We start from the raw sequence: 13,721 nt of genomic DNA, 5'->3' as shown, positions 1-13,721 counted from the left end.
TTTTGACCCCCAAGTACCTTGGAATTGCTTCCTACTCTGTTCATTAGACCAGGCCATCTTATTCTATTACCCTGTGGTTCTGTACTGACACTTACCCAGTGGCCCTGATTTTTTTTAAGCTCTCCACTGTGCTTTACCAGTGCTACCAGTGTGGGAAATACCCCTGAGTTTATATCCTCGCAGCATAAACATCTTCAGCCAATCACCATGAAATGTGAAAATGTACTTGTTGAAAATCCAACATTAGGAGGAGTGGCATTAGCATAATTCCATCCTTGGTAAGGAAGTATGCATATGTGTAAAATCATTTAAATACATGATAGAGCGATAGTCAGCCAGCTAGATAGATAAATTGATAAATAGACCATATATAAATGATAGGTAGTTGAATGATAGATTATTGATGATAGATAGATAGATAGATAGATAGATAGATAGATAGATAGATAGATAGATAGACAAATTATCAATGGTGTGGAGGATTAGCATCAAATGGCAGGATGGCAATGAGGCAATTCCAGGTGACAGCTTATCTTTAGGGCTCCTGCCTGTATTTATTGAACAAGATTGGCACACAAACAAAAACAGTCTTGCCTCGCAGAGGTAATGTCAGCAGCATAAGTCTTTAAAACCTTGGCGGTGGTGCCTATACATCAGTCCAAAGGGTAAGAACCCTGTAGAAGCCTGTTGGTAGGCGGCATTGCCAATTATTACCATCTCTGTCAACAACCTTTTTAAACATTTCCTTCAGGGTCCTGTTAAATCTCTCCACCAGGCCATCTGTTTGGGATGGTAAACAGAGGTAGGTAACTGTTTTATTAGGGGTCTGCTAATCCATCAGGTTCTCTTTAGGGATTACTGTATGAGTGAACATGTTGAACAGCTCAAGGTTGATTTTTAAGGCTAAAGCCTGGGGTATCAAGTGGTGTGGTCCATGACAACCAAATGTGTACTGATGCCCCCTATCACGCCTAACTAATGGTCCTACCAGGTCCAGGGCAATACACACAAAAGGTACTTTAATTACCATCAATGGGACCAATGGGCTGTGGAGTTGATGCATCGGAGCTGTAATCTGACAGGAGGGGCAGGACAAAAGCTTTTGATATCTGCATGCACTGAGTGGCTAAATGAAATGCTGTCGAATGTGGTCAAATGCCAGGTGCTTGATCAAGGAATGAAAAAGAGTCAGAATTAGCACCATTCTCCTGAATACCTGGGGTACCACAAGCTGTTCAACAATTTCACCCTTACCAACATGATACTACTTAATATTACAAACTGCAAAATACATTTTCTGTCCCAGAGCTCACTGGGTTTCCATTACTTAGATTAACATTCACCAATGCTTTAGTAAGTGTCGGGTCTCTTAGCTTGGCAGGGCCAACATTTTTCTCAGGAGAACTCTACCATGCTAGTCTCCTGAGTGGTCTCAGCAGGTTTTTCAGGGTAACCAGCAAGTTCAGCTAGGGGAAACCACTCATCATTTTCTGATCCGTCCTAGATATCATTTACAAGAAAATTTGTAATAGAATTACACTTTTCTCCCCACACATCCCACTGTTCTCAACAACCAAAAGGGTATCATCTTGTTCAGAAGGTTTGTGTCCCCTTGTCTTGTGCACTTCACTGTCCTCATAGACTGTGGAGCCCACTGCTCCTTCAGACATAGCACCTGAAACAGGGGAATGTCTCCAACCAGGATCACACTGAATGAAATATAAAAGGATGCTGCCACTTTGTGGCACACAGTTCCTGCAGGTGTCACAAAGATCTCAAGGACCGTGGGGTATTTCTCAGGAATCCTTGCTCGTCATGGTAGCTATGTGAGACTTCTTCTGTTCTCAGCCACCATGTTGAGCTCCAATACCTTGACCAGGTGGTCTGTGGTCTTTGGGTCTGCTTGGCTTACCCGCTCGTGGAAGGGCTCGAAGGTATCAGTTCATGGTGACCCTCTCCACAATCTGGGACCCAGTAAGCAGGTTCAGCTGCAGCGAGTATTTCACCAGGGTAATGAGATCGTACATATGAGACCAGGGAGACCCCCTAACCTGGAGGCCCCAGTTTTGGAAACGCTGCTCCTACACAGAGGGGGTAACTCCTAGTCATCACAAGATCAAACTTGAACTTGTCGTAGTCCAAGGCATCTTCAGCAGACAGGTCATAAAAGGCCTTCTGGGCATCTACAACTAACAGGGGCGCTACTACTAATGCTCACTGCACTGCTACTTTGGCCTTGCTTGCCAACATATTATACAATGCCTTAGATTAAAATAGGGTTGCAAATGATAGGCAGACACAAACAAATTACACAGAAGGAAAGGACCCTGCCTAAAAGAGCTTACAATCTAAGAGGTGAGGGAACATAGTACACAGTGGAAAGGGGAAAATGGTGGCTTTATTTATGTTGGGTTAAGAGAAAGGTGAAGACAGGTAGGCATTTTGAAAAGGTGGGTTTTAAGTGCTGTTTTAAATGTGTGGAAGCTAATTGGGGGCAAGCTTAACAGATGAGGAAGGGAGTTCCAGAGAGTCGGGGCAGCTCTAGAGAAGTCCTAGAGCTATGCATGAGAAAAGATTATGAGTAAGGAAGTTATTAGTAGGGTATTTAAAGAATGAAGACAGTAGCAAGGGGGAATTTTTGTATCAGGTCAGAAGTTTAGGTAGGAAAAAAGCTGTAGAGTGATTTAAAGGCAAAGCACAGGAGCTGGAATATTATTCTAAGGTGAACTGGAATTCATTGTAGAGATTTGTAATGAAAGGCAGCAGATGAGCAGTGGTGGGATGGATAAGTATGGCTGCAACATTCATGATAGATTGTAAAGTAGAGAGTCTAGTTAGTGGAATACCGGAGAAGAGGAAGTTACAAAATTTCAAACAAGAGCGTAGATACATCATCTATGAATGATAGTTGAGTCAACTGATAATTGATATATATTAGACCGATTTTTGTTAATAGTTGATTGAATGATTAATTGACAGATGGATAGATGATAGATAATAAATGATAGAGAGAGAAGTTGACAAATATTGGTATACTAGCTGCGGGATCACCTGTAGCAACAGGGGGTGTTTCAAACAGGAAACAGGGCCAGCAGGTTATCCGTGCAACAAGGGTTTTTATTCACTAATACTATTTACACAATAAAACAAACAGCAAAAATAAAGCTTGGCCACTTGGCCTCTAACTCACTGTTAGTTCCCTTTACTAACAATCCAGCCCATCCTAGTGCTGTGCAGGACTCTAAGACCCTAAATATACAGCTTTTCCAACAAAGTCTGTGTCTTACCTCACAATTCACCTTGGCCCTCCGCCCAGCTCACCAGCCAAGAACAGAGCCACAGGAATACACAGGCTGGGTGTTTATATTCCCGGCCTAATTTCCAGGATGCATTTCAGCTGAGACAGTTACACCTGATCATACCCAGGCCTCTTTAGCTTCCCCGCCTGGCCAAGAAGTTCATTATCATTCAGCCTGGTACTTCAACCCCGCCTCAAGGTCATAAGTAAAACTGACTAAACAGAAAAATACTCTACATATAACCTGTATCTGGGGCAAATGTACCTATAATCCTGGACAAAACCCTGTGATTTATTTGGCCAGCTATTACATAGCTGATTACCCGGTGTTGCCCTGGTATTTATTTATTGCAATCTTATATTTTACAGGAAAATCAAATAAAGCTATAGTGTTAAATCAAAGAAATGTTGTTTTTTTACAGGTAAGTACATAATACAATTAAATTAAAATTCAATTCAAATAAATTAACCTAAATAATGGTATATGTTCCAATGTTGTTTTAAATGTTTTAATGAGAGAAAGTGCTACTTCATCTAGAACACTGAACCTTGTGTTCATAAAACATACTTTATAACTTTAAAACAACCTGAAATTTTTTTCCTGAGATGTAGGAGCACCTCTGGTCAGTTTCTATTAGTTCGTTTTCAATAAAATATAGTTGTAGAAATTTTGGTAGTTAATCTGGCAGCAAAAGTAACGATCCCGCTTTATGGTAAATTTGCCCTTGCTCCGTGAATGTGGATGGAAATCCAGGCTGTTGAACAACTGATGTGGTGCCGAATGATGTCATTTGGAAACATGACTTGTATTTTATGATGTTATTAAGAAAATGCTTTGACTGATTGACTGGTATTTGCTGATGTGTAATTCCAAAGTTCTTGTGGTGGTGTTTCTAATTGGCAGAATTTGACTTTTTTTTTTCCAGCAAATACCAGGAGACTAAGATTTAAACTTCTTTGCTTGACAGTAACTATAAACCATTTCCATTTTTCCGTTGGTAACACTTGCATGCTGCAAGTAGTCTTTATGTGAATCATAGTGGAATTCTTCCAATGCTAAGCTAAAATGTTGTGCAGTCCGTGATCGTCTGGCTCATTCTCTCATTTCGTGTACTTGGGTCTCACGCTGTTTTACTGTCTCTGAAGATCTAGATGTAGTAGCTCTTTTTCTGATTTCCTGTACTTGGGTCTCACGCTGTTGTACTGTTTCTGAAGCTCCAGATGTAGTAGCTCTATTTTTCTTATCCTGTAGTCAGGCCTCATGCTGTTGTACTATCTCTGAAGCTCTAAATGTACTAACTCTTTCTCTTATTTCTTGTACTTGGGTGTCACGCTGTTGTACTGTCTCTAAAACTCAAGATGTAGTAGCTCTTTTTCTCATTTCCTGTACTCGGGTGTCCCACTGTTGTACTGCCTCTGAAGCTCTAGATGTAGTAGCTCTATCTCTGTTATCCTGTAGCCGGGTCTCACGCTGTTGTACTGTCTCTGAAGCTCTAGATGTAGTAGCTCTATCTCTGTTATCCTGTAGTTGGGTCTCATGCTGTTGTACTGTCTTTGGAGCTCTAGATGTAGTAGCTCTATCTCTTTTAGACTGTAGTCAGGCCTCATGCTGTTGTACTGTCTCTGAAGCTCTAGATATAGTAGCCCTCTCGCGCAGCGTGGCAAGTCTTCTATTCCTGTCCTTGGGATTTTCTTGTCTACAGTGTTGTTTCAAATTTTTTGCCTTTGATTGCACTTGGCCAATTGCCTTACATTTTCACGAAGCCAGTATTACAGGCCAGAAATTTGTAAAAGAGTTAAATAAAAAGTATGTAAGCAAAAGGCACACTGTCACTGAGCAATACATACACACATACACACAAATATACCCCTGACATATACCACAGCACTGTACAAAGATCAGCGGTGCACCCATATGAGTCTGAGTCATATATCTAGCAACTTTGGTTTAAATGTCTCTATGCGTTGCTGAGTGATGGTGGAACATAGCAAGTTTGGATGAAATGTCTCCATGTGTTTCCTAATGATCACCAAATATAGCTCTGACATATTGCATAGTGCTGCACAAAGATCAGCTGTGCACTCACAGTCTGAGTCATATGTCTAGCAAGTTTGGTTGAAATGTGCCGATGCGTTTCTGAGTGATGGTGGAACATACAGTAGCAAGTTTGGTTGAAATGTCTCCATGCATTTCCTAGTGATGACATACACACATACATGCATACATACAAATATAGCTCTGTCATATAGCACAGCACTGTACAAAGATTACTGGTGCACTCACATGAGTCTCAGTCTTATGTATGGCAAGTTTGGTTGAAATGTCTCTATGCATTTTCGAGTGATGGTGGAACATACATACACACTTACATACATACATTTATACATACATAAATACATTCATACATACATACAATTTTGGATATATAGATATATATATTAGATAGATTGATAGTTCATTCATAGATAATCATGATAATTGATTGATAGACAGATAGATCAATTAATCTGAGATGGATGAATGAAAGATATGTCGTGGATAGTTAATTAAAATATGATAGATGAGTCCATAGATGACAGATGAGTTGGCAGGTGATATATGGTTCATTCATAGATGAAAAATAGATAATTGATTGATAGACAGGAAGATGAATTGATAAATTGAGGGATAAATAGATGATAGATAATTATCAGATATAATATTAATAAATGTTTGATAGCGAGACAGATAGATCAATAGATAATTGGTAGACTATGCATAATAATTGATACATAATAGATACATTTTAGATAGATGACAAAAGACAGATTGATCATCACATGGAGGCACAGGATGCATTGTGCATTATTATATGATTTTTGGCAATGTAATAATGTATAACAATGTATAATGGTATAGAGAATAATTGCATTCCAGCCTTGGTGCACAAGCATGAATAATCCACCTTGGAATTGAACCTATCAAAAGACAATAGAAGAAGTCCAATGCAATGACTGAAGCAGCCGTGACATGAGTAAGCTGAGTTGAAGCTGTCCTGGGGCCGGCCCCAGTTACTGTACCTCTGGTGGAGCAGCCATTGTAGTAACAAGGGGCTGGTGTTCATAAAAAAAAAAAAAAAAAGCTGCCTATCTGAAGGGAGTACACAAGTGGGCATGTGCCATCCCGAGGGCCCTCATCGACAGCGCAGTGTAATAGCTGTGTGTGTGTGTGTGTGTGTGTGTGTGTGTAAGGCTGCTTGTCATATTCTGAACCCTAACAACTCTATGTGTTCAAACCTTCAAATCTCCAACACTACGTCCTAACTACTTTAAATTTTCAGCTCCCCACCTTTAAAGAATTTCCAGATATTAAGGTCACAAGTTTAAAAACTAGGGAAAATTGAATGTTGGGGTGTGCCTAGGAGCCCAAAATTTAAAATGCAAATTGGGGGCCCCTTGGGCCATTTACGTAGCAAGGTACATTGAGGTGGAGCCCTGAAATGTATACCTATGTGTCACAAAACTATACCTGTCATACTATGCTATCCTGTCCACTTTGAACTCCAGTTTTACTGAAATGGGGAGGTGTAGAAAACCAAAAATGTAGGTGCAAGTTGGGGACACCCTAAAATGTCATTACTATGGCATCTTTAGAACCATCAAAATGCGTTGCTCTGCCCTGTTACACATAACTGTCCACTTCTCTAACTTGAACCCCAATTTCTCTGGAACACATAACTGTCCAGGGCAGTTATAAGGACTTGGGGAAGTAGACAAACAGACAGTTACATGTGTAATAGGTAACATGTTTTGATGGGCAGAGTTTTTTTTACCTATAGTTTTAGCTTGCCATACCTCCCTGTTCCAGAGAAAGTTAGAGAAGTGGACAGGTATGACTTAAGGTGCGTACACACTTCCAATTTTTATCGTTCAAAACGAACGACGAACGATCGATTGGGCAAAAATCGTTCGTAAAAAAAGTAACCAACGACGCCGACGAACGAGGAAAGTCGTTGGAAACGAACGACCGGACCGGCGGATCGGATTGGACGACGATCGTTGAACATCGTTCGTGTGTACGATCGTTCGTTGATCGTCCATGGTCTGAGCATGCGTAATGAACGAACGTTCGTTCACTTTCCTGTCGTGCACATAGTTCCTCTATCGCTCAAACGATCGTATCTATTGTGTGTACAATATCTACGAACGATCGTGTCGTTATCTCTATGTGCAGGATCGGTGCTATACGATCGTTCGTAGATATCGTGCAGGATCGTTCGTCGTTCGTTTTCCAACGATAATAATTGGAAGTGTGTACGTAGCTTAACAGGGCAGGGCAGCGTGTATTGATTGGCAGAGTTTTTTATGTTTTGATAACATATTGATGAAATTTTAGGGAGGGTTACCTACAAGTGTCCTCTTCCTGCACCTTTACGGTTTCCCACACCTGTTCCAGAGAAATTAAGGGTTCAGTTACTGGAAGGGAACAAGTGTGTATGGCAATGAATTTTTGGTGGGCAGAGCTTTTTATGTTCTGATACCATAGTAAAAAAAATTTAGGGGGTGTTACCAACAGGTGTTGCCCTCTTGCACCTACGTTTCCCTTACCTCCCTGTTCCAGAGAAATTGGGGTTCAAAGTAGAGAAGTGGAAAGGATAACTTAGTATGACAGCTTAGTTTTGTGATAAATTTCAGGGCTCCCCCCCCCAATACATCCTGCTACGTAAGTGGCCCTGGGGGTCCCCAATTTGCATTTTCAATTTCGGGGTCCTAGGCGCACTTGCCTTTGAGACAGCAATTGCAATGTTTAATTTTCATTTTTTCAATTTTTCAAGTTTTTAAATTTGTGATCCCCATACTTGGCAACTCTTTCAAGGCGGGAAACTGACATTGGGGTACTCATAGCTATGAGGGTCCCCTCTGTATAGTAAAAAGTCATTATGAAATACATTTTAGGAGTTTTGAAGGTTTGAACGCAGAAAGTTGTGAGGCTGCAAAATATGACACGCAGCATTTCCAATACACAGCTATCACGCTGCGCTGCGGATGACGTCATGGCACACGCCCACCTGTATACGCCCCTCAGGTGGACAATTTTCACAGGCAGCTTTTTTTGGATAGATCACAGGTAATTAACTTACTCAACGCTACTATAGCAGCTAACATATATAGTCTGACAGGAAGCAAACGGGGCGGTACAAATCTTTCCCAGCCAATTAGGAGTAGGATGTAGGCGGCCAATCCAGCGCTCTTACACATTCTCCTATCAAAGGCTGCCTTGCATATGCGAGCATCCTGCCTGCTTTGCTGCTGCATAGGAATCATTAGTAGGGCTTCTCCCTGCCAAGCTTCTCTCAGCTCTGTGGTTTCCTCCTCCCACTCCACCTCCACTTCCTTGTCTGCAGCCAAAGTGACAGGAGAGAGAGCCATAGTAACACCAGTGAGCTTTAGGGAAGGGAAATACCTGAAAGGATTCCTTGTACTGATTGATGGCTGTGCTGGGCCAATAGGAGGCGTGTGACAGGGAGGAGGGGGAGGGACAAGAGTTGTAACCCAAGCTGGGCTGAGGATAGGTTGAGCTCTGATGGTGTAGAGTGCTAGTGCCTTTGCCTGTATGTATGTATGTGTGTGTGTGAGAGGGAGAGGGGAAAGCAGTCAGGGAATACAGTGTAGCAGTGTCTCTGTCTAGAGATAGGCTGTTGCATTTCAGTGCTAACTGCGGCAATCTGTGTCTTTTTTTTTATTATTTTGGGGGGGAGGGTTGTTGATCTACAGAATTCTTCTCTGCTGGTGAATCATATCTGAAAAAAGGAGGAAACCAATAAGTTCTTCTGTGAACCGGGATTTACAGACATTAATCCGAGACGTGCACAGTCCATCTGGAAATGTCTGAACACAGGGCGATGGATCCTAAGTTGTCAACGTTAGACAGGGTGGTGAAAGGTAAGAGAGCCCTGTACCTGCAGCATGTGTGTGGGGGCATTGCCATGGATGGCAGGAAGGGGGGATGTGCTGCAATATTGGAGGGGGTAAAACTATGATAGGTTTTGAGGTGCTGCCCCTGTCTCCTGATTGATGTCTGCCAGGGATCCGGGCACTGCAGTAACTATCTGACTGTTGGTGAAATCAATCATTAGCCTGGCATTGGGTGGGGTGGCATTAGGTTGGCAGGGGAGGATCTTACATCTTTATTCCCTAACCCACAAAATGGAAACTATGCACCCCCATGGCACAGGATCCTCCACAGACCAGACAGGTACAGCATTGCTGTAGGAATGACAAGTCAGATCTGCATGTGGGTGGCAGGCTGTGTACCGGATTGGGCAGATTTGCCCCCCAATGGTGTGGCCCTTATAAAATATTGCACACCTTACCCATCAATCTATGGGAACAAGGCTGCTAATGACATTTTTGTCTGGCCTGCCAACGCCGTTCCCTTTTCCTTAATATTTTGGCATTCCAGTGCTCACTCCTAGATGTGATGTAATTCCATTACCTCTGTGCAGACCATTGGTGGATCAGTGTATTTGGGGTGCTCCATGGCCGATCACATGTGCTGAGTTATTAGATATTACAGTGTGGGAAGGAATGTTACACCAAGGGATTGAATGATGCCCTGGAGGAAGCGGTATTACTCGGAAAAACCCTGCAGTCAATATGTCCTGAAATTGGTGTCCCCTCCAGAGACCACATTTACTGTTACATAGATAACACTTTGCTAAGTTTCTGCTTAACCCCATCATTGTCAGGTCATGATTTTCACATACATGTTGCGTGTTCTCCAGTAGTACATATATAATGTCTACGTACACCTCTATAGATTGAAGATAAAATGTTAAATTCCTGAGAGCTGCAAGTAGGAGCAGTGCCACATTCCACAATGTTATAAAGTTAACCCTTATTTCAGATTATTGTGGTTAGTGCCTTTTAAACATTAAATAGACAAGTCAAAGTGGCTCTTTAAACATTTTTTTTAATGGAGTACTAGTTTTTCTTTCTTTGGAAAGGCTTATTTCAATATAAGTTTCTGGCACCCCGAATATAAAGTGCTGAATTTTGAGTAATTACCCCTTTGATTTATTGCGATTGGAATTGTTGTGGTTTCAGAAGGGGAGATTTATCCAGACCATTGTTACATAATGTATAGGACCATGATGGGCAACTCATCCATTATAAAATAAAAGGTCTGGGTTGGCAGTCAGGCTCATACTTGTGTAAGGACGAGAAGGATCTTCTTCCTCCTGAATCATCTGATCTAATATTTCATGCATGTAGCCTCCACAGAAGAGGAAAGCCCCTGCGTGTTTATTTATTACATGGTGCAAATTGTGGTAAACTTTAGTAACCAATTAGATTTAACCTTTTGCCATTCCTGTGCGGTCAGATCCATATAATCTCTGAAAGGTTGCTAGGGGTTACTGCATTTCACACATCACTTATTGCCTTTGCAAAAATAATATGTTACACTTATGTTTGCAATTACATACAATGCACTGTGATGATAGTTAAGTGATATAAAATAATAAATACTAAAATGACTTTGTTTTAAGGCAGATTCATTTTTATCTTCACACAAGCTGTCAGTTTGAGTTATGTGGAATCCGACAGCTGTATATACAACTGTATATGTATAGGATCTCAAACACAATAAATGACCATTGCTCCAAACCTGTGGCTGCTAGCAATCCTACAGACAACAGAAGCATTTTTATCATTGGTATTTGCACCCCCTGCCCCAGTAAGTTGGCACCATCAGAGTCTGCACTGCACAGCTCTTCATAGAACTAAACAGGAGTTTGCTCACATTGTAGGAAGAACAGTCTGGCACAGATGTCTGAAAATAAATGTGTGCATTGATAAGGAATAATTTCCCAAAAATGTATTCTAAAGATGCAGAGAATAAAGGCTACCTCAAGATATTTGTTTCTCCATTTGTGTGCATCATGCCATCTTCTATGCCAAGTCTGTTAGTCACCAATACCCTAATGTTCTGGGATCACCCTGTGCATGTACTTCTGTAGCTCTGGGATTCCCGTCTCCGCCCATCAGTTTCTGCAGTCTAATTCAGGACATGCCTAGTCATTCACAAATAAGTCATTCAATTCCTCGCTCCACCCTGTTTGCAGTGTAAAGGAGACTGAGTGGTGTAGGTCCCAAAGATAGCTGCAGAGACTCCATCCCCATATTTTGGTGTGGTTTCAAAGGATTGTGGAGCATTTATGGAAAAGAAAAAATAAGGTGAACCTGTCGGCATAGAAATATGGCATCTGCCATTCCTGACTTGTTCTGACTTGAATGTACTTGGGCTGTCATCCCCAGCCTACCTTTATGACTGTATGAGTCACATACAAGAATGTGTATCAGAACACCTCATGTGTACAGGCTTGGCCCAAGTCAAAGACTAACTAGCTGCTAAACTTTTATTCTGATGGGTTATCTTCAAAATAAATTTAATGGACTTCTAACCTTTCAGTTTTTTCTTTATATAACCAGTTCAATGAATCCCTTCATCTTTAGAAGTATTTATGTATGCAGCATTGACATCTTCCCCAGCAATTTACATAGTCCATAGTTATGTCTCTAGGTGTCTTTCAGAGGAGCCCACAATCTAATGTCCCTATAGGCATATGCCATAGACTTAGTGTAAGGCCAGTTTATGGGATGTTTTAGAAATCCATGAAAAAACAGAAGAACAATTTAAAGTCAATGGAGTGTCCTGGCCAAAAGTTAAATCTGGCAGCTAGTCCTTCTGGACCAAAATGCAAAGTTCTGAGCCACAGTGCTTCCTATGACGTCCACTGCAGAAAATGATAGGTGATAAATTTTGCTTATCCCAGGAACCTTTAACTATTTTTTTCTCTGGACTATATGCTCTTGTTAGAGAGCACAGAAACTATTACATTATAAACATTAAACCATGTTTTTTTAAATCCGTCTTATAAAAAAACAGTTAATCTTATAGGAATTTCTGTTGGTTGATAACTTCATGACTTCCTATGTATTCTGCACACTGCCCATTAATTTCATAGATAATAGGAGGTCAGAACAGTTCTCTTCTGGTTCAGTAGAGTGAACAATAGTTGTCATACTGGGCCAGGAAATGCTACTGGAGGAAACACCAAGTGAAAATTAAGGGGAAGAAAATAAATGCACCCACCACAATTTAGGACTGGCAAGGTGCAGCATATAAAATTGTTGGATTTAGATGTGAATTGCAGAGAATGCTTATGAATTAAAGGGCTGCAACCCAACTGGTCCAGTGCCAACTTTCTTCAATATAGATCTTTAGCATGGTGAAAGATGTTTGAGTATAAGTTACTGTTCTTTGCGTATTGTAAGAAGCCCAGTCAAATATGTTTGACAGCTCTGCAGGACTCTGCAGTCTAGTAGCCTTTATTAAGCATACTATAGCTCTTACTATCATTATGTATTTTTTCCCCTCCTCTACTGCTGTGATAAATAGTTTGTATGGTTTATAAGTATCAGACAATTACATAATACTAAAATTTGAAGACGTCATCTTTTTATGTAAGAACATTTATGTTTGTGTAAATTGTGACATGTTTACTTATTGACCCTTGCAGTTGATGGTTCCATAAAAACACAGCTAGCTTTTGTTGTATTCCAGAGCTGCTTTACCATAATAATCAGAATACATGTACTTTGTTAGTTTTTGTATAGTGTGTCACCTATTTATTAACTCCTACTAACACCTACATATTTGTTAAAACGGAGGATGTTTATCAGAGCTGAGAGCCAGCAAATACAATAAGATGACAGTAACAGACCAAACCTGTTTAGATTTTTATCATAATTTCTTGTGAATAAGAATCAACTTGTCAGCATATGAAAGTAGGTACATGCAGTCGGTTGTATCTGAGAATTCATCTACAATGCCGATATCCATGACAAGGACTTTAGAAGGCCTTATTAAGCTTTGGGGAATCTTCCAATATTTAGACCAGGGTTCTTAAAGAGGTCGTCAGAAGTTCCTGTAACTGATTGTCGTTCTTTCTTATGCACTGCCAGCTTAGTGCTGGCTATAATGCCTCTTGGCAGAGCCACATGCATGATGCTTTATTTTATTGTCTTTACTATTGGGGGGTTCTGAACACCTACCATCAATATATCTGGCTGATTCAGACAGTCCAACACTGGGGAAAACAAAACTTTTTGCTCTGGGAGCAAGGATGAGAGTTATCTATACAGATGTACATGCTACAAACCTCTGGAGTAATGGAGTAAGTAGGCTAGGTGATTTAGGTAGGACAAGTATGGATCATTACCATAAGATATCAGTTCAGGGTAATATAGGGTATAGGTGGTGGATGTGAATATGTAAAGACCTGATCCCCCACCATATACAAGATCAGCATGAACATAAGCCATCTCTATTCCACTCATGATGTGAAATTTAGATATAAATAAAAGATATGCATCAGCT

General features: G+C 40.8%; 1 protein-coding gene across 2 annotated transcripts in view; it reads left to right on the top strand.

Annotated features, from left to right (window-relative positions):
- Nucleotides 1-8,621: 8,621 nt before the first annotated feature.
- The window catches only part of PPP3CA (protein phosphatase 3 catalytic subunit alpha), a 152,530-nt gene continuing 147,430 nt past the window's right edge, over nucleotides 8,622-13,721 (top strand). The window contains exon 1 of one of the 2 annotated variants that reach the window (XM_072405627.1): nucleotides 8,622-9,220. In XM_072405627.1, coding sequence (XP_072261728.1) covers nucleotides 9,163-9,220 — 58 coding nt within the window. In that variant the 5' untranslated portion in view covers nucleotides 8,622-9,162. The remainder of the gene's footprint in view (nucleotides 9,221-13,721) is intronic. The other variant, XM_072405628.1, reaches the window with a different exon arrangement.

This window comes from Pyxicephalus adspersus, chromosome 3 (genome assembly GCF_032062135.1).
Source record: "Pyxicephalus adspersus chromosome 3, UCB_Pads_2.0, whole genome shotgun sequence".
In the NCBI taxonomy this organism is placed as follows: Eukaryota; Metazoa; Chordata; class Amphibia; order Anura; family Pyxicephalidae; genus Pyxicephalus; species Pyxicephalus adspersus.
Note: the sequence above shows the minus strand (reverse complement) of the source record. Positions and strands in the feature narration are given on the sequence as shown.